Here is a 25665-nt window from a genome sequence, read left to right as displayed (position 1 = left end):
AATATCTTAAATAGATTCTTACTGACGAGGCATAATCCCTCTTTTTGTCCCTCGAACAACTTGTATAAATGAGGCATGACTTATTTCTTAATAGATTGCTAAAACATTTTTGTGTGTGTGTGTGTGTGTGTGGTGCTGGGGATTGAACTCCGGGTCTTGTGCATGTGAGGCAAACAGTCTTCCAACTGAGGTGTATCCCCAGCCCAGCTTATGAGAACTTTTACAACTAAAAACTTACTGGATCTAATACTTTTAAGGATAGAGATTGTGAATTACTATTTTAATTACTTCAGTGATTATTGGTCTTTGTTTTCTGTTCTAATATTCACAAATTAATTTTATTGATGCTTTCTAATTAACAGAGACTTTTACAAGTCCATCACAACCTTATTTTTTTGTTTCATTTTATTTTTTTGAGGGTAGCTGTCCAATTCATTTGTGCTCTTGTGTTAGTAAGTTCTACATCTCTGTAACAAAATACCCAACAAGAGTAACTTACAGAAGGAAAAGTTTATTTTGGCTTATAGGTTCAGACCATGGTGGGTAGAATGCTTTTCACTGGATCCTAGGTGAGGCAAGACATCATGGTAGTGGAAGAGAGCTACTCCACTCCTGGTGGCCAAGAAGCAGAGAGAGAAGGAAGTTCCATGGGGACAAGAGAATTCCCACCACCTTCAGGCCAGGGCCCCAGTGCCTCCTACATACATGCACCACCATCCTAGCCATCACCTAGCACAGTAGTCCCTTCTAATTAGGATGGACTGAGGAGGTTATACCTCTTGTCATCAAATCATTTCACCTCCTGCATAGTAAAGGAGCTTTTGGGAGCTTTGGAGAGATAATTCACACCCAAAAGTAATTGCTGTCTTATTTATTTCATTCTTAGCTACTGTGTTGCTCTTTTTCTAGCTTCTGGAATGCTTAGATCACTGGTTTGCAGATATCTTTTTTTTTTTTTTTTTTTTTTTTGTAGTTTTGGTTTTAGTACGAATTTGTGTTGCATAAGTTTTGACCTATATTGCAGTGTCATGCAGAGTGGTTTCCCTTCTCTAAAACTTCTTAGTGCTCTCCTTGAACCTGTGGCAACCATTGAACTTTATACTGTCTTTTGTTTTGCCTTTTCCAGAATGTCACATAGTTGGAAACATACAGTATGTACCTATTAAATAATAATTTCTTTTATTTAGTAACATGCATTTAAGTTTCCTCCATGCCTTTTTATGCCTTGATAGATCCTTTCTTATTAACACTGAATGGTACTTTATTTAAATGCCATTTTATTTAAATGTTAATTTATTTTTTTAAACAATCCATCAAACCTTCTTCCAAAGTGGCCATGGTTGCAGTGAATGAAAAAGAGTTCCTGGTTGTAGTGAATGAAAATTCATTCTCACCAGTGTTTGACATTATCAGTGTTTAGAATTGGGGGTAGTTTCCTAATTGTGATGTGAAATATCGTTTCTTATGCTTATTTACCGAATATGTGTCTTTGGTAAATAAGGCATGGCCCCACTACCTCCTCTGTTTTTTCAGATCATTTGCCTGTTTTTTTTTTTTTAAGTGGGTTGATTTCTTACTCTTGAATTTTAAAATTTCTGTGTATTTTAGATACTGGTTCTTTATGAGATGTCTTTGGCAGATATTTTCTCCCAGTCGCTGTGTCATGTCTTCTCAGTCTTTTTAGTTTTTAGCAGAACAGAAATTTTTTTCAGCCAATCAACTTAGTTCATGGATTGTTTTTTGGGTGGGGGGGGGCGTTATAAGCTATATTTTTTGTATTATGATCAGAAAGCACAGGTCAGAAAGATTTTTTTATTAAAGTTTCATTTTATATTCTTATTCAAGGGTAGTTTTTAGAAATAGTCTGTGTGTAATTAATTTAACAGTTGTTTTATAAAACCTGTACCTTGGCATATCTTTCACCTGTTTGATCTACTTAAGGAAATGGGTGGTTTACAGCCTTTTACTGGAAAAGTTATCTCTTTTCTCTGGTATTTTTCTGTTGCTCTGAGTATTTCAAGGCTGAATTGCCATATGCATATGTGGTAAGGGTAAGTCTTCTGAACTATTACATTTTATCAGTATACTGTATCCTTTTCCATGTGGTTTTTGCTTTAAAGTTTATTTAAGTGGGACAAAGAATTAATCCTAGGTATTTTTATTTCTATTTTTATCATAAAAACTTATTGTGAGTAGAGTGGTTTTTTTCTCATTTTAGTTTCAACCTTATTACACTTTATTCAAAGATTTTTATTTATTTATAATTATTAACATAATAAGATTCCTTTATTAATTACAGTAGCTTAACTAGATTTCAATTAAATTTTATATAAACACATCCACACACTCTTAAGTCAGGAGAAGTTCCTCTCCTTCCTAATTGCTATGCTAAAATAATAGTAATTTGCAGATGAAGATATTAATGGAAGTGGTTTTAGTGTAATATTTGTTTTTAATAAATTGCCTTTATCTCTTAAAATTTATTTGATCATTTTATTATTACTATTACTTGATAACTCAGTTTGCAGTGTGTGATTTTATTGCACCAAGAGTATTTTAGGTGATTATACATTATTTTTCTTCATTTGGTTTGTTAATGGAAATAATTTTTTTATTTACATATGACAGCGAAGGCATTTTAATTCATATTTCACATATAGATCACGAGTTTTTCATATCTCTGTTTGTATACAACATATATTCACACCAGTTCGTGTCTTTATACATGTACTTTGGTTAATGATATCCATCATATTTCACTATCATTTTTAACCCCAAGCCTCCTCTCTTCCCCTCCCACCCCTCTGCCCTATCTAGAGTTCGTATATTCCTCCCATATTCCTCCTTGCTACCCTACTATGAATCAGTCTCCTTATGTCAGAAAAAATCCAGCATTTGTTTTTTTAAGATTGGCATTTTCTTCTCTAACTCTATCTATTTAACTTGCAAATGCCATGATTTTATTTTCTTTTATTGCTAAGTAATATTCCATTGTGTGTATATGCCACATTTTTAATCCATTCATCTACTGAAGGGCACCTAGGTTGGTTCCATAGTTTAGCTATTGTGAATTGTGCTGCTATAAACATTGATGTGGCTGTGTCCCTGTAGTATGCTGTTTTTAAGTCCTTTGGCTATAGAGTGAGGAGAGGGATAGCTGGGTCAAATGGTTCTTTCCCAATTTTTCAAGGAACCTTTATACTGCTTTCCATATTGGCTCCACCTACAACTTCCTTAATAAGACTCCTGTACCGCAAGAATTAAAATCAGGAATCAATAAATGGGATGGATTCAAACTGAAAAGCTTCTTAGCAAAAGAAACAATCAGTGAGGTGAATAGAGAGCCTGCATCTTGGGAGCAAATTTTTACCCCTCACACATCAGATAGAGCACTAATCTCTAGGCTATATAAAGAACTCAATAAGCTAAAGGAAAAAAAAAATAATCAAATCAATAAGTGGGCAGAGGACCAGAACAGACACTTCTCAACACATAATATGAAAAAATGTTCATCATCATTAACAATTAGAGAAATATAAATCAAAACTACTCTTAAGATTTCATCTCACTCCAGTCAGAATGGCAGCTATTAAGAAATATTTTTTTTTATAGATTTCCCATACATTGCAGGTCAAGATAATTTCACAAATATTTTGCTTAATTTTTTAACTTCTTTTTTTGGTACTTTTTTATTGGAGAGGTTTTCTTTTTTTTTTTTTTAATCTTTGTCATCTGAAATCTATAATATTGCAGGTAAGATTATGTAGTGTATGCTACGAAACTGACTTATACTTACAGTTTATTTGGGGGGTTGCTTTTTTATTTTAATAGTTTTTAATTGTAGGGGGACTGTTAGTTTATTTATTTATATGCAGTGCTGAGATTCAAACCCAGTGCCTCGCATGTGCCAGGCAAGCAATCTACCACTGAGCCACAACCCCAAGGACTGCTTTTTCATAGCTGACATATTCAAGTAGTATTAATTTCTGGGGAGTGAATTTTGATAGTTTTCCAAGATATTATTTCTTTTACATTTTGAAATGTCTGTGATTGTGTTCTTCCTCAATTATAATGCTTGTTTTCTTTCTTTCTTTTTCTTTACCTAAGATAGTAAGGGGTTTTGTGTTTGTTTCCTATTTAATGATTTGGTTTAGCAATGTTTTTCCCTTAGTTTTATTACATTTATTTTATACATTGTATAACTATGGATGTGTATAAAAATGTCTGCCTCTTACACATACAAAGTTGAGTTTGAATGTATAAATTTTTTCATCACTCTCTTTGTATTTAGTTTTTTTCTGAAGCTTAAAAATGTATTAGCATTGTTGCAGGTATTATATATGTGTTTTTCTTCTGCCCAGTTTTCTGTCTACTTCATTGAATTTTTTTCTGTATTGGACAGTGTCATTTGGTAACATTTTATCTTAGACATTTCCTCATTATATTATTAATAGGATATATTGATAGTATGAATGGGTTATTTTAATTGGTCTGTTTTTTAATAGGTGGATATTGATTTATCTCCAGTTTCTCACAATTCCTGTAGAAAACATCTTTGCACATGTTTACAGTGTTATCAATTGGGCTTTGCAGAGTGAAGTTTTAGGATTGGGAGATGGTTGGTTTCATTTTCAGTATTGCTAAGTATTGCTAAATTTCCCTTCAGATAATTTATACTTGTTTCATTCCCAACAGTAACATAAGAGATTATCCTTTTAACATTGTATATTAACAGTTCTCAATTGTATTTCTTAATTTACAGATTACCTCCTAGAGTAATCTTGGTTAAAAAATGTTTATTTTTGATTGATTCCCAGAACTGTCATCCTGTCTTATTTGCTAACAAAATAATTATTTGGGTAATGGTCTCATCTGTGGCAAAAGTGCAGAATAATGCAAAAACTCCAGTTTGAGGAATAGCTTAACTTCTGTAACACCACAGAGACTCAGTTTTCTGGCATTGGCTTTTTCAGAATAATCATCCAAGTCAAGTTTTCCCTGATTATGCAAGATCAGGGTGTCTTTTGTAGGGAGTTTGCTTTATATTTGAGTCTGATTGTGATTAATAAAATAATAATTTTGTAGAACAATAAGAATTTTTCTGTAATTAACATAACTTGTTTTCATTTTATCTTATGAATAGACTATACTAATATAACCAACATTGTTTAGAAACTACTTATGAGTCATTTTATCCTATGAATATAATTTTAAATTATAGATTAGATTTTTAAAGACAGGCTATTATGAGTAAAAAAATTTATCAGCTAACTCATTTTTCTCACTTTAAGCTTAACTTTTATATAAATGATATTTTGTATGTTATTAAAGATACATAATTGCTGTTTCTGTTTGAAGTGACTGAGCTTCTATTGATGTCAGTAGTTGAAGTCTTGCTCCATAATAGTAACTTAGCAGGGACAATATTATAATGAATTTAGTAGCTTTGTTATCTTGAGTGTGTTACTTTATTTTCCTATGCCTCTGTTTTCTCATCTGTTAATATGACAAATGCATAGTGCCTACCTCATATTGTTTTGAAAATAATTAAATGAGAGTTAATGTAAAAACAACAATGAGCCTAGTACTAAGTACTTGACCAGGAATTTGTCCTTATGATAGAGACTTTCTATATAGGTAGTATACTTGAAACTATGTCAGGGTCATTAAAATGTAGTATTTAGAGCAAAATATGATTGAGTTGCTCTTAATACAGTCATTTATTTTCTAAGTTCTTTCTAAACCTTCTTACCTACAAAATACAGATAGTGGTTATACCTGTGTTGTATAGTAGCTGTAGGATTTAAATAAAGTAATTAGATAATGAATACCAAATTGATTACTATTTTTATTTTATGAGCTTGTACACCACTTTTCTGTCTCCACATTATTTGGTCAACTATACACCATCCCTTACTTTTTTCATTATATTATGTTTATACTTTTCCTTGATACCCTTTAACAAATGTGACTTGGAAAGTTTTAATGTAGTTTGGGAATTTATGGTATACCAACCTGAATTTATATAGTCCAATTTTGAGATGCTACTTAGTATATTAATTTTTTTTTAAAGAGCACAAACACCTTTATCTTAACACCATTTAATTTATGAAATACAGCATTATTCATACAGGCGAATTTTCCATGTGCATGTCTCTGCTTGTATTGCCTTTTGATGAAGAAATGTTAATGTAGGTAAATAACAGAAAGCCAAATATTTTCTGGCCCCTATGAACTTTTCTTTAAATTCTACTGTGTATGAATACTTTTTCTACATTAACGCTAGTTCTGTTTTCAGATGTAATAGAAAATAAACACTTTACTTCATCTTGTTATGATTCTATTAAGTCATTATTTCTTGGTTCTTTAACTTGTAATTTTTTGAAAATCATCTAATTTTCAGTTAGCATATTTCATTGTACTCTTTCAAACCTGTGAAATTATGATGCATGATATAATCCAGGCTGTCTTATGACCTCCATCATCTAGGTAGCAGTTTTGACCAGGTGTGTGAGTGAACAGCAAAAATGCCAATATTGAGAGTGGATGTCAGTGGTCTGTAATAAAATCTAAAAGTAATGGTACAATACTCTCAGCTAAAAATAAAATGATTATGGGCAATAAAATTGGAAAAGCTGTATATCACATGTGTTCAGCCACATTCTCAGAGCAAAGATTAAGTCAGTCAGCTCTTAATAAAATTGATTGCAGCGAAGGGGGCTGTGAGTTTTTTATATATACAAAAGAAGGCTAAGAATCAGTACCAGTGTTTTTCACTTATAATTTTTTGAAAGAGGTAGGTAGCCAGGCATGGTGCCACATACCTGTAATCCCAGGGGCTTGGGATGCTGGGGCAGGAGGATCACATGTTCGGAGCCAGCTTCCGCCGCGTAGCAAGGACCTAAACAACTTAAGTCTCTGTTTCAAAATGAAAAGGGCTGGAGATGGGACTCAGTGGTTAATTGCTCCTGGGTTCAATCCTTGGTACCAAAAATAAATAACTAAATAAATTTTAAAAATGGATAATTACCATACTCTTGATGCCACAGGATGGTACTGTTTTGTATATAATGAACCTCAGCAGCTGATTTAACTGTGGTTTTTCGGTGAAGAAGATTAAAAGAATATCTAACTATTTTGCCTGTTTTCCTTTTTATGTATGCATAAAAGTGATAAGAATCAGTCTTTCAATAAGTTTTAAGTAAAATCTGATAGACAAAACCAGCATGTGATAATGTGAATGATTTTCTTTTTGTTTCTTAGGGGAATGTATAATAATGTTTTAGATTTAAAAAAATAAATACTATCTTGATATCCCTCCTTCATTGAGATCAGATTTGTTATACCATTTGAAAAATCTGGTGTCCAGAAGTGGAGCCACTTCTTTTGATAGCATACAATCATTCATTCATTCATAATAACTTGTAAAACTTTTTGATCAAAGTGTATTAATTATTGAGATTTCATTAGCTAATTTTAGCAGGTTATTAGTAATTCTATTTTATTTTTTTATTTTTAGTATTCTATTTTAAAGTTTCAGATAAAATTTTATCTCGCCCATCTTATGGTTTTGTGGCATTTGGGTTCAATTTTATTCCTGTGAAATTTCATCTTATTGATTGGCTTTTGGATGACAATCAGAATTTAACAATCTTTTTTTCCAATTTTGAGAGCTGTGTCCTTGTGGCATGCCCATTAAAATTTCTATTCAAGTTGGTGTGTTTTTTCTCAGAGTAGAAAATATGACCAATCCACTTTTTTAAAATAGCATCTACTTCATTTACTCTTTGAAAAGACATAGGTTTGTATTGCTCAAGAATTGTCTTATATTCAGCAGTTTAAATGTTACTGTTCTTAGTTGTTGTATATTTGTAATTCTGGTGGAAGAGAGAGATCCTAAAACCTTAATTGATATGTGCTGCTTTTGAAGTACTTTTAAGATACTCTGGTTTTCAATTTTCTCTACACTTTCTTGGACAGATTTAATAATGACTTACACTGAATTTTCCCATTCAAAACTTTTAATTGGTACTTAATTCATTGCCTTGAAACTAATAATGCATACTTATTTCACTGTCAGTAGCATTATACATAATCTTCATCTTTTGTAATTTTTTTCCTTCAGAAATCAATGTGGACTGAACATAAATCCCCTGATGGAAGGACTTACTACTACAATACTGAAACAAAACAGTCTACATGGGAAAAGCCAGATGATCTTAAAACACCAGCTGAGGTAAAGTTTGAGGTATAGAATCAGGGACTGTTAAGTAGACTGGGACATGTGTTTTTTTAGAATTTTGCATTTGGCTATCCAAAGAGGAATACCATTTGTATAAGATGGTCTGTAAAGGCACTCAAAAAAGAGGGTTTTTAATACAGTCACACAAATCAACAAGAAGAGCCAAAAAAAAAATCCTTTTTATATACTAATTTTGCCTTTATTTAGAAAGGTGATTCAGACAATAAATTGGAATTGGGCGAAGGCTATTTCTTTCTTTTCCCTTTATTTTCTTAGTCCATATTTAAACTTTTCTTCCTTTTCGTAGTAAAATCAAAGTGATTTTTGAATGATTTCTACTGAGTTTTTGGTTTTTTGGTACGAGGGATTGAACACAGGAGTATTCGACCACTGAGCCACATCCCCAGCACTATTTTTGTATTTTAATTAGAGACAGGGTCTCACTGCATTGCTTAGTGCCTCACCATTACTGAGGCTAGCTTTGAACTCCAACTGTCTCAGCCTTCCATGCCTCTGGGATTACAGGTGTACACCACTGCACCTGGCTCTACAGTAGAGTTCTTAAAATTTTCAGAGGAGTTGAGGTAATGGAGATGAAATTAAATTACCCACAAACACTTCATGTCCTTGGAGTGGTAAATTTTCGTTTTGCCGAAAATGGCCCTGAAATGTGTATTTCATTTTGTGTTGTAAATTTTATTATTTATAATATACAGAGACAGCAGTAAGAGTCAAGATTGAAGGAATAAACTGAGTAACCATATTACATGTGGTTTAATTAGAAACTCTGGAGTGCTAATAAACAAGACCCAGTCTGGCACTTGCAGTTGTACTTGAATTTTTTTCCTTTGCTGTTGATATTCCTTTTTGGTTTCTTCTACTTCCGTTACAGAATTTTAAAAAAACTGAAATCTAAACATGACTAAATCACATTTTTCTTTTCCCCAAGGTGTGTGGTTTTCCTGCCTGGATTAGTTTTGAAAAGCTTTGGTTATTAGATAGGGATGGTAATTTTTACCCATGTTAGGATGTAAATATAAGAACACACAGAATTTGAAATTTGAGTATGCCAGATTTTGAGTCTTGTCCCAGTTCCTTAGTAGATAATAATGTAAACAGGTTGTTTTCTTCTGAGTACTAGTCTATAAATTGGAATAATAGTGGCATTTTGTAGCATATTGTGAAGATTAAATAATATATTCAAATAACATCAGTTTTCAAGTATTCAATAATTGATAGCTTATTATTGTCATGTCGCAAGTTTTAGAATTGCAGAGGTTGATTATATTTAATGAAAATGGTCATGGGAATGATCAGTGATGTTGAATGCATTATCTGAAAGTTATTTTTCCCATTTTAGCAATTGTTATCTAAATGCCCCTGGAAGGAATACAAATCTGATTCTGGCAAACCTTACTATTATAATTCTCAAACAAAAGAATCCCGCTGGGCTAAACCTAAAGAACTTGAGGATCTTGAAGGTAAAACATGAAAAAATAATATTTAATATAAAGTTGTTACATATATATATATATATACATATATCGTTCATTTTAAAACAATCCTTACCGAAGACCCCACCCTTTTTTTTTAATAAAATGATTAGTACATATTAAATGGTATAACAGTTTTATGGGCTCTTATTTTCTTGTTGCTCTAGATGTCAGTTCTATAGATTTTAAATAGATTTTTATTTGATTTGATTCCACTGAAACTAGGATACCAGAATACCATTGTTGCTGGAGGTCTTATTACAAAATCAAACCTGCATGGTGAGCTGCTTTGATAATTCATTTTCTGTCATATTTAACAATTTTAGATTATGTCACTAATGTTCACTAACCATTATTGGATAAATCTGCAGTGAAATATCTCTAATTTCAAAAGAATTCCTTTCATTTAAGGGTTATATTATAAATGAGCTTGTAGCTTTTAAAGAAATATTTTGGTTTTTTTTTTTTTTTAAAGACATTAGTCTTGAAAAATTTAACAAAGATCTCACATAACAAACTTTCTAAATTCCACTGTGAATGTTGGTGCATACATGGAACACGTGATTTAACCATTTTGTAGTAGACAGTTGAGAACTTTTAATATCAATTTACATTTAATGCTGATGTTATTTTAACATATCATTGTAAAATAGCATTGATAATGTTTATTATGGAAGAATTAAGGTAAACTGAATATCACATTTCACTTATAGAACAATTTTTCAACATACTCAACTACTCAGAATGCCCCTGAATATCTAGGAATACTTACTACCTAATATAAATCCCAAGAATTAAAATTACAGAGGTTATGAATAAGAATTTAGAATTTACTTACTTTACTCTTCTTTGTAATAGATTCTCGTGTTATAAACGAGGCTAAAAGGTACAGATCATAGTAAAGTAGGTAGCAATGTGGAATGACATCTGAACAAAAAAGAATAGAAAATTTTATTAAAAGTACATCAACTTAAGTACATTAACCTTTTCCAAGTGTCATATGAAATTATGTATCAGAAAATGTTAATTGGTATTTCCAGTGATAACCCTTATTACATTTTCTCAGATATCCTTAAACAGATTTTCAGAAACGGTTTCCTCAAAGGGCAATATGTGTTAAAAATGTTTTCAGAAACAATTACACATATATCATCACTTACATGGTGCACCTCATTCCATAGTGATGGACTAACCTTTGTTATTACCAAATTAAAAATTGACTTCAGCTGGGCACAGTGTCACATGCCTGTAATCCCAGCAGTTTGGGAGGCTAAGGCAGAAGGACAATGAGTTCAAAGCCAGCTTCATCAAAAGTGAGGAGCTAAGCAAGCAACTCAGTGAGACCCTGTCTCTAAATAAAATACAAAACAGGACTGGGGATGTGGTTCAGTGGTCAAGTGCCCCTGAGTTCAATCTCTGGTTTAAAAAAAAAAAAAAAAATTTCAACTAGAATGAAAAATAAAATTTTTAAAGCTTAGTTTAATTTACCTATACTAATATTGCTTAATCATAATGTTGTAGATGGGTAGATTTCCATTTATGAAGTATCAAGCTCATTTGTCATATAACCCTACTACAGATAGTTGGTGTTCATAGCTAGGTATCTACTTGTCAATGCTGGTATAAAAAATATGCTGGAATTTCGTAAGTTTGATTTCATTTTGGATTTAGTCAAACTAGTTTAATGATTGGGGGAATCTACTATTGTATTCCAAAATTATGAAAATTATCAGGGATTTGTTGCAAGTCCAACAGCATTTGGGAAAAATAGCAGCAGAGTGTAAGCTCTCCTAATAACTGCTCTTTTTAAAATTTGTTTTCATTATTGTTGTTCTGAAACTGGAACAAGCATTTGCTCTGTAAAAGTGATTTTTAAATTTTTATTTTTTCAGATGGTAAATTAAATCCTGTTTTATTACACTTTTCTCTTTTTTAAAGTTTGTTCTCTGAGATTATATTTTAAAAATATGTAGTAGATAACTTTTCTTTTTTCTTTTTAATAGCCATGATCAAAGCTGAAGAAAGCAGGTGAGCAATTTTGAAAATAAGTGTATTTACAAATTGGGTCTCTCCTATCATATCCTTGTTTTAGTTCTCAGCTTGCTTTACAATATAAGTATTATTTATCATGTTAGGCCTGATAGTTTGATGTCTTTGGAAGACTTTGTAGAAGGGAAGTTAGAAGTATATTTAGGAAGAGGGATATTTATTCAAGTTTATGCTTTGTTATACAGTGTTTTAACTTGAACTGCATCTTTCAGGAATTTGGAAGACTATTTTAGAGCCAGCACAGAGACTTATACCTGTAATCTCAGTGAATCAGGAGACCGAGGCAGGGGAATTCAAAGCCAGTCTTGACAGTTTAGCAAAACCCTGTCTCAAAATTTTAATAAAGGGAGCAGTAGAGCTGAGAATGTAACTCACCCCTGGATTCAATCTTCAGTATCACGAAAAGCAAAACAACAAAGAAGACTATTATAGCAAGGTCTAAAATGTGGTTTGAGTTCATTTGGAAGTGGATAACATATTGTACTTATTATTTCCTCTATTGCACAGTTTGCTTTTAATAAGTGAAATGAAGAAAATATAAAGTTCTTACAGAAATTTATAATGGAGGTCAGATTTTATGGTATACTAGAATCTAGTTAATTGGGCATTTTATAAAATAATATTAAGCATTTGGAAAATGCAACTCTTGCATGAATGCCTTTTATATATGATGAATGTTTAATGAATTAAAGTAATGCAGTAGTTTCTAGACATGGTGGCGCACATTTGGAGTCCCAGCAGTACTGTGGAGTCTGAGGCAGGAGGATCACTTAAGCCTACTAGGTCAAGGCTAGTTCAGATATATCTCAACAATAGTGAGATACTATTTCAGAATACAAGCTTTCAGAGACGAAATTAAGACTGTGTCATTCTGTGGTTTTAATCTAGTAGAATGCCTTACTATTGTATTACTGGTTTTTAGGGCCCTTCAGTCATTTCTCTTGTTCACTTGATGTTATAATAATTTAAAAACTGGCTTTATTTAGCTTTGTACTACAGTAATAAAATGACCAGTTTTCTCTTTTTTTAATATGTAGCAAGCAAGAAGAGTGCACCACAACATCAACAGCCCCAGTTCCTACAACAGAAATTCCCACCACAATGAGCACCATGGCTGCTGCCGAAGCAGCAGCTGCTGTTGTTGCAGCGGCAGCTGCAGCTGCGGCAGCTGCTGCTGCAGCCAATGCCAATTCTTCCACTTCTACTACTAATACTGTGGGAACTGTTCCAGTTGTTCCTGAACCTGAAGTTACTTCCATTGTTGCTACTGTTGTAGATAATGAAAATACAGTAACTATATCCACTGAAGAACAAGCACAACTTACTAATACCTCTTCTATTCAAGATCTGAGTGTTGAAGTATCTAGTAATACTGGAGAAGAAACATCTAAGCAAGAAACTATAACTGAGTAAGTGTAGTGATTTCTGAAAATCAATACCAGACTTAATATAAGAGATTACCAGTTAAGTTCATGGCCATGTTTTAAGTAAAAATTTTAAGAATCATAAGGTATTAGTTGATAAATATTGAGACTGAATTTTGGGTGTGTCATGCCACCAAACTATTGTAAAATTAGTCCCCTGAAGTTTTAGGAAGTGAACTAATAGGGTGAGATACAAATTCAAAGAATCCAAGCATTTGTATGTAGTATTTGAAATCAAAATCAATGCAGAATTCCTTGTTTAACATAATACTAGCATTTTAGTAAAGGGTATCAGAATGATTGGGTTTCCCCCCCGCCCCCTTCCTATTGCCTTGTTCTCTTACTTCTCAGCACAGCACTGTAAGGAAACAAAGAAATCAGCTATAGAAGCCCTGCCAAATAGATTAGTGCTAAAGTTGTTTTGTTTCTTATTTGGTGGTATTGTTTTTTCGGATTCCTACAAATAACATGTTAATAATACAAATAAAGGAGATCCTAGAATAGAGGAAAAGGAATCAAGGGTGACTGGGAAGAGGTGGCGGGGGGGGGGGGTGCAGGGTAGTGATCTCAGTCAAATTATATTATTACATTGTTTGCATGTACGAGTATGTAACAATAAAAAATCTGAATAGTTTGTTGAAAAATACATAACAGATAAGATAAAGCAATTTACAAAGAAATTCAGTTGTCCAGGAAGCATATTAAAATGAACCTAGCCATAATAATAAGAAAACACTAAAATAATATTGTGACTATTTTCTACTATGTAGGCAAAAACCAAGCAGACAGAAAAGGTTACAGCAGGACAGAAAACAAACTCTAATATCACTCTTGACTAGACTAAATTATTACAGCTTTTTAGTTATTAAAGCCCAACTGTTCTTGGGTGTGCTTGCATACCCTACGGTCTAGTGATATTTTATATGACTAAACTCTAACACAGTAGTGACGTTAAACTTCTTCTAGGAGGTACATTTGTATAAAAATTAGCCATCATTTTATGATGAAAACATGATTATATATCTTAATATTTAAAATGTATTGCTTTTACCTCTCTGCCTCTTATTCTAAGTATTCTTTGTTTCTTATATATTAGTTCATCAAAATAAAAATAGCTTTTTTTTGATGTTTAGAAGATGAAAAAGAAATCTAGATCGTATATTTTTGGGAATAAAAAGTGAAATTAGCTTTTTGTTTATCTTTCTGCCCTCTTCTGTATATGTAAAATATATGCCAGATATTGATATTCCATATCAATGAAGATATACACTTATTCATGTCAAACAATGGTATATTATCATTTATGATGTACTTATTATGTATAAATTTTAAGTGTTACACCTACTGATAGACATTTAGGCTTTTTGGATTATCATTTTTTGGATATTTTCACATTTAAACTTTATTCTTTTTGTCTTCATATTATAGTCATTTCTTAGTATCTGTGAGGGATTGATTCCGGGACCTTCATGGATGCCAAAATCCAGATATTCAATTTCCTTATGTACATTGGTGTGTTATTTTCATGTAACCAATGTACATGCTCCAATAAATTTTAAAAATCATCTTGTATTACTTATAGGACCTAATACAATGTAATTGTTACTAATTATTATATTTTTGAGGGGATGATGATAAAGAACAAATCTGCACATGTTCAGTACAGACACTTTTTTACTCTCCATAAATATATTCAATCCATGGTTGGTTGAATCCGTGGATGCAGAGGACTGAGTATTAATTACTTTTTTATAATATTAACAATTTCCTGCCTTTTTTCTTTCCAGAACCTCATTATAGTGCCTTGAGCATTATAATAAACTTGATTTTAATTACTGTTTAGTAGATCTTTTCTACCTGTTCTTTTTTCACTGGGCTTTTAACAATCTGTTTTGACAGTTGAAAATGCAATAGATCTCCTACAGTGAGACAGCTTAATTCAGAGACCATGTTTGTATTTTTCTGTTGTTATTAATATCCACTTTAGTATCTCTTCCTCTAAGCATTTTACTTAAAGTTTTTTTTTTTTTCCTGCATTCATTTATTTTCACATAGGACTAGATTGTAAGACTTACAGTTTTTTCATTTCAGAATGACCCCCATACAAGTACAGTTGATAATTCTTGATTTTCATTTCTTTTGTTTGAGATCAGTATTTAGTCAATTTTTTCATAGAATATTAAAAGATAAATCTTTGGAGTTTCTGCATTATACAGTCTTTGACTCAACTTTGCTGTTGTAACACAAAATCAACCATTACCAATATATAAACTAATGACTATTCGTTTACAGGTTGTTTCCTAGTAAAATCCTATTTACCAAAATTAATAGTGGATTTGGTTTGGCTAATGGATCATAGTTTGCCAGTATTGATTTAGACTAATCTGTCCGCAGCATAAAATTTATGCACACTTATCCAAATGTCATGTTATTAAGGCACTAGTTATAAAACCATTGAATAAGTTAAATATGCCATTAAAAAGTATTAATCTATAGACTAGTGCAGCTAGTGTTTTAGCACAATTAAATGTTTTAATTTGGTATTTGTACAGCATTGATAGCTGAAGATTAATACAGAAAAACTATTACCTTTATTTCTCTGTCTTTAGATAAGTATGTTTCCAGGATACTTATAGGAGACTTTATTCAAAAATTATCAAATTTTCACTCATCTGTTAAATATTAAGGAATTTGTCTAAGTGGTGCATATGGTTTATTCAGTTATCAATATCACATTTTAATTTCATTTCAGTTTTACTCCCAAAAAAGAGGAGGAGGAGAGTCAACCAGCAAAAAAAACATATACTTGGAATACAAAAGAAGAAGCAAAGCAAGCATTTAAAGAATTATTGAAAGAAAAGGTATTTTTATTATAGATTTTTTATGTGACATGTAATAATTGCCTAGTTCATGGAGTTTAATCACTTTGATGCCTTGATTGAAGATACTAATCTCACGAAGTGTTGTAACTAAAAATAAACTAAATGTGTTTTTTTTTTTGTTTGTTTGTTTGTTTGTTTGCAGTACTGGGGATTGATCCTAGGGGTGCTTTACCACTGAGCAATATTCCCAGGCTTTTAAAATTTCTTATTTTAAGACTGGGTTTCACTAAGATGCTAAGGCTGGCCTCGAAATTTCAATTCTCCTGCCTCAGCCTATTGAGTCTCTAGGTTTACAAGCATGCACCACTGTGCCCAGCTTCCGCAATATTTAATATCAGATTTATTTGTAATCATCGTTTATTTTTTTATCACCAGTAGAAATTGTACCTTGTTTAAATTTCAGTTAAAGTTTTCTTGTAAGTCAATAGGTGATTAGATGTATTACACAAATTTTCCTTCAATAAGAAACTTTTGAATTTAAAGGTAGTACTTGACATTTATAATGAATATTAGGCTTGGTTCCTAGTTGTATGACTTTTCTATACTTATGAGAAATTTTCATTTGTCACTGTTTTAGCGGGTACCATCCAATGCCTCATGGGAGCAAGCTATGAAAATGATCATTAATGATCCTCGATATAGGTAATACTTCAGTTTTTCATTTATTTTTCACTTTGAGCAATGTGGGACTACCACATTTAAAATTAAAATTGGGTAGAATTGCCTAGGGCCTTGCTAAGTTGTTGAGGTGGGCTTTGAAAAATGGTACAACTTTTTAAACAACAACAACAAAAAAACCCTTTATGTATGTGCTTTTGGATCCATTCTTGAACCAAAAATCCAAAAGATTTGTCATAAAATTTGAGCACCCTGCTACAAATTAAATTAGTTATTTCAAAACTAGAAGTTACTTTCTAGGATTGTTTCTTCTCTTTGATAAATTATGAACTTTTTAAATTTATGTGTGAATACATTGTAGTTTTAGCAAAGCATTAATTTGATTCTCCTGCTTTTATTTACTCTTATATGGTATTTTTCTATTATTTAGTGCTTTAGCAAAGTTGAGTGAGAAAAAGCAGGCCTTTAATGCCTATAAAGTCCAGACAGAGAAAGAGGAAAAAGAAGAAGCAAGATCAAAATACAAAGAGGCTAAGGAATCCTTCCAGCGTTTTCTTGAAAATCATGAGAAAATGACTTCCACAACCAGATATAAGTAAGATTCTTAATGATGTATGGAATGTGTTTACTACAGTGTTTGTTTTATATTTTTGCTCAGTGCAGTAACTGATAAAGTAGATGCTGTTCAATAAAGCTAGATGACTGATGTGGCAGTTGTATAAGGTACAAGATATATCAGTTTTGTGGATCTTAATTTGTAGCCTTAATTATCATTTAGGAATGGAAGAAAAGGGAAAGAATGACTGGGTTCAAGTTTTATCACATTTTACTTCAATTTTATTTACTAGTCAAGCTTTATTACATTTTACTCATAAAAATTGGAAATTTTTTATATTTGTAGATTAGAAATACACAATTTTATGTTTCTTTGTTATTTAATATTGGGGTAATTCAGTATTAAGATTTTTGCAATAAGGGCTGGGGTTGTAGTTCAGTGGTAGAGCACTTGCCAGCACGTGTGAGGTGCTGGGTTCCATCCTCGGCACCACATAAAAATAAATAAAGGTATTGTATCTAACTACAACTAAAAAAAGTATTTAAAAAAAATTCTGCAATAAATTTGTAAGCTTATTTTCCCTATATGCTTCTTTGTTTTTCTCAGTATTCCAGAAAAATCTGAGTGAACATCTGTAATTTCATTTAAGTTGGTACATTTTCTGTGTTAACCAAATTTCTAATAACTTTTTATGAGCACACTAAGTGATATAGGACAGTGTACAGTATAGTACATTGCCCAAAAGGTATTATCTATCCACTTAATTATCAAAAAAGTTACATACAGTTATGAACTTAGATTGAAAAGCATTCATTTTAGTGGGTTTAAATTTAGATTAATATGAAAATGATTCAAAATTTTCACACTATGATGAAAAATATCATTTTTTTAATGAATAGAAAGGCAGAACAAATGTTTGGAGAGATGGAAGTCTGGAATGCAATATCAGAACGTGATCGTCTTGAAATCTATGAAGATGTTTTGTTCTTTCTGTCGAAAAAAGAAAAGGTATTATTTATTCTTTATTTAATGTATTTATAGAAAAAAGTTTGTTCACTCAGATTATGTCATTTTATATATCCATTCTGTCAAGTAGTTTGTTCACTTTATGCAGTGTGAAAGATCTAGTTATTAAAAGTTAAATTTAATTATAGAATTGATTGCTCCCATAAAAATAAGCTTCTTTATCTCCCTTTCTCTGACATTATAAGTGCTGATGAAATCAAGGTAGGTATTGATTGCTTGCCATTAATTGCCTGCCTTATTGAAAAATAACTTTTTTTTTTTAGCCTTGTCACATTCAGAAGTACTCAGTTTTCTTGCTTATAATTCTCTTACGGTTGTTGAAAGAATGACAATTATTTGCTGCTGTTTTTATTAAACGGAACTTCGAAGATAGTGTTTTAAAACACTTGCTTTATACATTTCTTTTTCATTATTTAATATTGGGGTAATTCAGTATTAAATTAATTAGTATTAAATTAATTCAGTATTAAATTAATTAATTTTGTATAATCCAGTTTTAAAGAAACATACTTAAAAGCCAGTATTATTACAACTTTGAACATATCTGAGGATCAGTGAAGACCTTAGCATTATACCACTATGTGACTCATCTACAGTAACATTAGTTAGACATCTAATGTATAGTGGTAGGAAGAAAGTTTATGGAGTGTTGATTAAAAAATAAAAACATGGCTCCCAAATTCTGATTTTGAAGAGAAGTGAAAAAATTGCAGTTAAGTACAAGCCAGGCACATATACAAGAACACTGGCAAAATAAGTAGTATCATTATTTAAAACAAATTTATAATGTTTGAAATTGATTCATCAGAATAAAAAGAAATCTTCATTAATTGCAATCACTTTAAACTTAAGTAAGTTTATTCTTTCTTTTGTTGTAGGAACAAGCAAAGCAGTTGCGAAAAAGAAATTGGGAAGCATTAAAAAACATACTTGACAACATGGCTAATGTAACATATTCTACAACTTGGTCTGAAGCACAGCAGTATCTAATGGATAATCCAACTTTCGCAGAAGACGAGGAGTTACAGAGTAAGAATAATCAGTAATAAGAAAATTGTTTTTAAACAATGTCCTGCATTAACAAAAAGTGATTCTCACTTTTTACATGAGATCACTTAGTTTTAAAGAATTGTTTGTTACTGAAAAAAGTGTTTTATTTATATTCAAGTGTGATATTTCCTTACATTTAAGTTTGTGATTTAAGATAAATTTTTTTTCATAATCTGAGTTACCTTTAACAGAAGACTTCTTGAAATATGCAAATCATGAGTCAAACTTGAAATTGTACTTAGTTTTTTATGTGTAATTTGGGATTTGAATGCAAATTGCCCCATTTTACGTATACTATCTTATTGATATAATAACTTTTTTGTGCATGTAGTCCTGGGGATGGAACCCAAGGCCTCACCCATGCTAGCCAGGGTAGTAACTTGAGTGTTTCACAAAAAGCAAAAATTTTTTCACAATTGGTTTCATCAAGTACCTTTTCTGGATTACTGAGTTGCTTTTCAAATTACAGCTTTTTCTTCCGTCCGCCTGAAAATCATGCTTCACTAATTTTTTTTTTTTTTTTTTTTTTGGTAGGGCCTAGAGTTTTGTATAATCACCCATTGTATAATATTTGTTAACAGTGGTGATCCCAGAGAATTAACTTGCATAGTGATGTTGTAGTCTTCTTTAATTTGTGTAGGTATACTCTATGGTGTTCGCACAGTGATGAAATCAACTTGTGACCTATTTCCTATAATGTACCCTGTTGATAAAGTGACATGGCTCCTAGAAAAGCTTCTGGGGTACTTTTGGTATTTCTGGCATGTGTTGCATAATTATTTTATTTTTATTAATTTTGTCATTAGGTGTCCTATTTCATCTTCATTGTTTATAATAAACAATATAACAATAATAGAGTTCTTTTTGAAATTCTCTTTGAAACTTTTCATTACAATGATAAATCATATTTGATTGTAAAAACAGTTATTTTTTAATGTGAATTTTAAATTTGTAGGGTGTTAAATAGTTAAACTGCTTTTCTTATAATTTGCAATTTTTATTTTTATCTGAAAAACACTTTAGACATGGACAAAGAAGATGCATTAATTTGCTTTGAAGAGCATATTCGAGCTCTAGAAAAGGAAGAAGAAGAAGAAAAACAGAAGAGTTTGCTAAGAGAAAGAAGACGACAGCGTAAAAATAGGGAATCTTTTCAGGTAGTGGAAAAATTTCTTCTCTAACTTAGTTTTATAATATGGTTATGGGGCTAGAACATTGATACAAACAATGAATGTATCAATGTTTGAGACACCTGTTCCCAGATCATTGGCTTAGTCTTTGTGGCGAATTCTACACACTTAATTCTTTAACTTCAACAATTAGATAGCTGCATTAATAGCCATTTTAGGCAAGGGAATGTGGAAGGCTGTTATGTAAGGTGAGCGTTGATAGCTAAGATTTTTATTGGGGGAAAATTCAACATTTACTGAATAGTGAAGCTAGACTTAGAATACACAGTTTTGATTACAGGCTCTTTCATTAATCACTATATTGGGATAAGTGCTTAGTAATAATGGTTTAAGATAGTTTCTTGCAATAATAATCTGATTTAGGGCAAGGCATGTGGTCGAGTGCAAGTACAGGGAATAGGGCAGTGACACTTAACACTTAGTGCATCATAGAATCACCTAGAGGGCTTTCAGAAAAGTTTCCCCCACTGACAATCTACAGTGTTATTGCCAACAGCATGAATTTTAGTCCTATGGAATAAGGACTAAATAATAAATAATCATAAATAATACAAAGTTGTTATGCTGATAATTTCCTTTATCTTGGTGGTTTTCTAGATGATCTTTTGGGAGACTCTTAAAACCACAGATTATTGGGCCTTACCCCAGGAATTTGATTCAAAATGTCTGTAAGGGAGTCTGAAATATTGCATTTTGAAATTCCACTGCCTTGTCACAGTAGCCCTGACTGAAATGTGTCCTTATAATCACATTTTAGCTTGGAAAAAAATTGAAATGGTAGATCTTTATAAAGCCAGAGATGTGAAAGCATTAATTGATTTCATTCATATTCAGTTCTTGAGAATTTACTAACATGGTCACAGATCACTATTGAAGAGGCTAGAAAACCTTGTTTTTAGACAAGCAGCTGTGTGACCAGAAAGAAAAGGAGAACAAATATATGTGTGCGTATGTATGTGTGTATGTGTGTGTGTGTGTGTGTGTGTGTGTTGCTGGGAATTAGAACCCAGGCCATTGTGCATGCAAGGCAAGCACTCTACCAACTGAGCTATATCCCCATTCTGAGAAGAGATTTTTAAGAGGACTATTACACTACAACTATTGCCCTTTAGTGTCCGCTATGAAGATTTAAAGTATGTAGTGATTTTAAAAATAAGGACATATGAAAATCAATGGAAATCTTGGACACAGAAAATGTGACAATATAATACAGACTATCATACTGGGGCTGGAGACTATGAGGAAGAAATTCTCATGCAAAGGCTCAATGGATCTTTTAAGTCTAAAATGTGGCTTGAAATGGGATTGATATATATCTGGCTTGGTTTGTGATTACTCTTAGTATAACTGGTGTTAAAGGATATATTGATATAGATCCTTGAGATTATCAGCCCAGTAATTTATATGCTCTTCTAACCTTCTAAAGTGTATTTAGAACTTCAGGAAAATGAATCAAAAGAGAAAATTAGCATTTACAACAAAAGAACATAAATGAAAAGAAAGTTTTCAGTAATGTTTTTGAGGATAACTTTTTTTTAATTGAATACTCATTGGCCAATCAGGTAATAATAAATGTTTACCACATCTATGACCCACTAAGGCAGGTTTTGTGGGGATTTGTTTTGTTTTTGTTTTTTAAGTCTTAAAACTGGTATTTGACATTCTAGAACTAATAAATGAATCCAGCAATGTAGCAGAATACAGAAATTAACACCCATAAATGTGTTCTTATACATCAGTGATGTATCCACTGAAAGAGAAATTAGGAAAACTATCCCAGTTACTATAGCCTCAATAAAGAAAAAAAAAATTACTTGGGAATCAGTCTAACAAAAGAGGTGAATGATCTCTACAGTGAAAACTACAGAACACTAAAGAGAGAAATTGAAAAAGACCTTAGAAGATTGAAAGATCTCCCATGTTCTTGGATAGCCAGAATGAACATTGTCAAAATGGCCATACTACCAAAAGCATTATACAGATTGAATGCAATTTTTATTAAAATCCCAGTGACATTCTTCATAAAAATAGAAAAAGCAATCATTAAATTAATTTGGAAAAATAAGAGACCCAAAATAACCAAAGCAGTCCTTAGGAAGAAAAGTGAAGCAGGAGGCATCACAATACCAGTACTTACAGAGCCATAGTTTTTTTTTTGTTTGTTTATTTGTTTTTAATGGCATGGTATTGTCACCAAAACCAATACATAAAGCATTGGTACAGAATAGAAGACACAGAGACAAATCCACATAAATACAGTTATCTCATACTAGACGAAGGAGCCAAAACATAATTGAAAAAAAGATAGCCTCTTTAACAAATGGTACTAGGAAAACTAGAAATACATATGTAACAAATGAAATTAAACTAAACCCCTCTTTCTCACCCTGCACAAAAATCAACTCAAAGTGGATAATAGACTTAAGCACTAGAACACAGTGCCTGCTCCTGATAGAAGAAAAGGTAGGCCCAAATCTTCAACATGTCAACTAGGGACTGACTTCCTTAACCAGACTCCTAAAGTGCAAGAAGTAAAATCGAGAATCAATAAATGGGATGAATATCACTAAAAAGCTGCTTCACAGCAAAGGAAACAATAACATGAAGAGAGAGCCTACAGAATGGGAAAAAGTCTTTACCACACATCTCACATAGAGCATTAATCTCCAGGATATACAAAGAATTTTAAAAACTCAACATCGAAAAAAACAAATAACCTAATCAATAAATGGCCAAAGTAACTGGACAGACATCTCATAGAAGTAGAAGTACAATCAATCAACAAATATATTAAGAAAATGTTCAACATCTCTATCAATTAGAGAAATGCAAATCAAAACTACAATGAGATTTCATCTCACTCCATTCAGAATGGCAATCATCAAGAAGACAAGTAACAATAAATGTTGGTTAGGATATGGGGAAAAAGGTACACTCATACATTGCTGCTGGGACTGCAAATCACTACAACCATTATGGAAAGCAATATGGAGATTCCTTAGAGAACTTGGAATGGAACCACCATTTGATTCAGTTATCCCATTCTTAGGTTTATACCTAAAGGACTTAAAATCAGCATATTATAGTGGCATAGCCACATCAGTGTTCATAGCAGCTCAACTCGCAATAGCCAAGTTATGGAAACAACCTGGATGCCCTTCAACAGATGAATAGATAAAGAAACTGGTATATATATACTATGGAATATTATTCAGCCTTAAGAATGAAATTATGGCATTTGCTGGTAAATGGATGGAACTGCTGGAGACTAACATGCTAAGTGAAATAAGCCAATTCCAAAGAACCAAAGGCCCACTGCTTTCTCTGATGCTATTTTCTCGGATGCTAATTCACAATAAGGTTGGGGGAGAATAATAGTATTTTGGACTAAACAGACGGGAATGAAGTAGGGGAGGGAGCATGAGGATAGGAATGATAGTAGAATGAATTGGACATTATTACCTTAGGTACATTTATGGTTTTATGACCTGTGTAATTCTGCATCATGTACAACCAAACAAATGAGAAGTTATACTCCATTTATGTATGATGTAGTCAAAATGCATTCTACTGTCATGTATAACTAATTAGAGCAAAAAAATAAAAAACAACAACAACAAAAAAAAACTTTGGTCTCTGAATTTACATCAAGTGTAGAAAAGATTGACGGGAAACTTTAAGGGAGGACCAAGGAAATGTGTAGTGTCTCAGAAGTATGAAGCCAAGATAGAGTTTTAAGATAGAGCAGTGATCTTCAAATTAAGGTCTCCAGATGCATAGAATTAATATCATCTGGGAAATTATCACAATGCAAATTGGCAAAACCTGCATCAGGACCTACTGAGTCTAGTTTTCCAAAGTACTTTGGGAAAATTGTACATTCTCCTGATAGCTGATAGATCCTGCATTTGTTTAAAAAAAAAAAAAAATACCCAGAACAAACTAGCCACTAAATACAAAAAGTATATTTGAAAAGAAATATGCATATTTATTCTTTAGCTTCATTACTTTAGATAGGTAATATCAATTATTTTAAGTTAATGTGTGTGTGTGTGTGTGTATTTTTTTTTTTAACCACCAGAAATGATATTTTATCTTGAGGGACCAGAAAATAAAGCCTAGAAAAAAATGTAATATTAAAGTTAAAGTTACTTTTTTCCTGAAGGATAATTGTGTGTGTGAAAGTAGTTTTTACTTTCATCAAATAACAAATGTTTTTGTACCTAAAAACATGTTTGAGATAGCATTAATGGAATAGTTTTAAATATTGCTAAGTTTTTAATGTGTATTTTTGTATTGCACTTGTATGTCTAATGTACATAAAGATAACTTTTAAAATATGATTGTTTTTCCCCAGATATTTTTAGATGAATTGCATGAACATGGACAGCTTCATTCTATGTCATCTTGGATGGAATTGTATCCAACTATTAGTTCTGATATTCGATTCACTAATATGCTTGGTCAGCCTGGTGAGATTCTTTACTTTACAAACTTGTAGTTTCAAAAGTAGTTGGAATGGGCCCAAGGGAAGGTGGTTATGTTGGGTAAAGGGTGCTTTATTTTATTTTTGTTTTATAAACAAAAAAGTAATTGCAGCTCTTTGGTTAGAGCTAGCTTTTGACTTCTTTAGTTTTTTCATTAGGATCAACTGCACTTGATCTTTTCAAGTTTTATGTTGAGGATCTTAAAGCACGTTATCATGATGAAAAAAAGATAATAAAAGACATTCTAAAGGTAAATAAGCATACTTATTCTTGACTATTAACCTGTAGTCCATTTTACAAATTATTACTGTATTCCTGTGATTTTGTGTTATTTTATAACAAGGTTTCTGGCTTTTAGGACAAAGGATTTGTAGTTGAAGTAAATACTACTTTTGAAGACTTTGTGGCAATAATCAGTTCAACTAAAAGGTCGACTACATTAGATGCTGGAAATATCAAGTTGGCTTTCAATAGTGTAAGTAATTTTAACTGTCACACATAACTAGTTTTGTAGTGCAGTTTTTATCATATTTAGCTAAAACTTATTTGAATAATAGGCTGTTGATATGAGGATGTAAATAGGATTTTATACGGTACGGCAAGGTAAAGCAAATAATGTATGTGATGAAAGATTATGGCAAGCTTGCT

The 25665-nt window shown here is 31.8% G+C and overlaps 1 protein-coding gene across 12 annotated transcripts in view; it reads left to right on the top strand.

Annotated features, from left to right (window-relative positions):
• The window catches only part of PRPF40A (pre-mRNA processing factor 40 homolog A), a gene marked incomplete at its 5' end in the record, with an annotated part of 56458 nt that overhangs the window by 24996 nt on the left and 5797 nt on the right, over positions 1-25665 (top strand). For 3 of the 12 annotated variants that reach the window (XM_081261237.1, XM_081261233.1, XM_081261230.1), the window contains 14 exons: positions 8126-8236; positions 9603-9723; positions 9961-10014; positions 11739-11763; positions 12822-13193; positions 15961-16069; positions 16668-16732; positions 17139-17303; positions 18164-18272; positions 19169-19319; positions 20364-20497; positions 24888-25002; positions 25176-25267; positions 25376-25492. In XM_081261237.1, the coding sequence (XP_081117363.1) occupies positions 8126-8236; positions 9603-9723; positions 9961-10014; positions 11739-11763; positions 12822-13193; positions 15961-16069; positions 16668-16732; positions 17139-17303; positions 18164-18272; positions 19169-19319; positions 20364-20497; positions 24888-25002; positions 25176-25267; positions 25376-25492 (1740 nt within the window). Of the gene's footprint in view, positions 1-8125; positions 8237-9602; positions 9724-9960; positions 10015-11738; positions 11764-12821; positions 13194-15960; positions 16070-16667; positions 16733-17138; positions 17304-18163; positions 18273-19168; positions 19320-20363; positions 20498-24887; positions 25003-25163; positions 25268-25375; positions 25493-25665 lie in introns of all 12 variants that reach the window. The other 9 variants (XM_081261236.1, XM_081261229.1, XM_081261240.1 and 6 more) reach the window with 3 other exon arrangements.

The sequence above is a fragment of the Spermophilus citellus genome (assembly GCF_964194105.1).
Source record: "Spermophilus citellus genome assembly, chromosome: 11".
In the NCBI taxonomy this organism is placed as follows: domain Eukaryota; kingdom Metazoa; phylum Chordata; class Mammalia; order Rodentia; family Sciuridae; genus Spermophilus; species Spermophilus citellus.
This window is presented reverse-complemented; position numbering and strand designations above follow the sequence as displayed.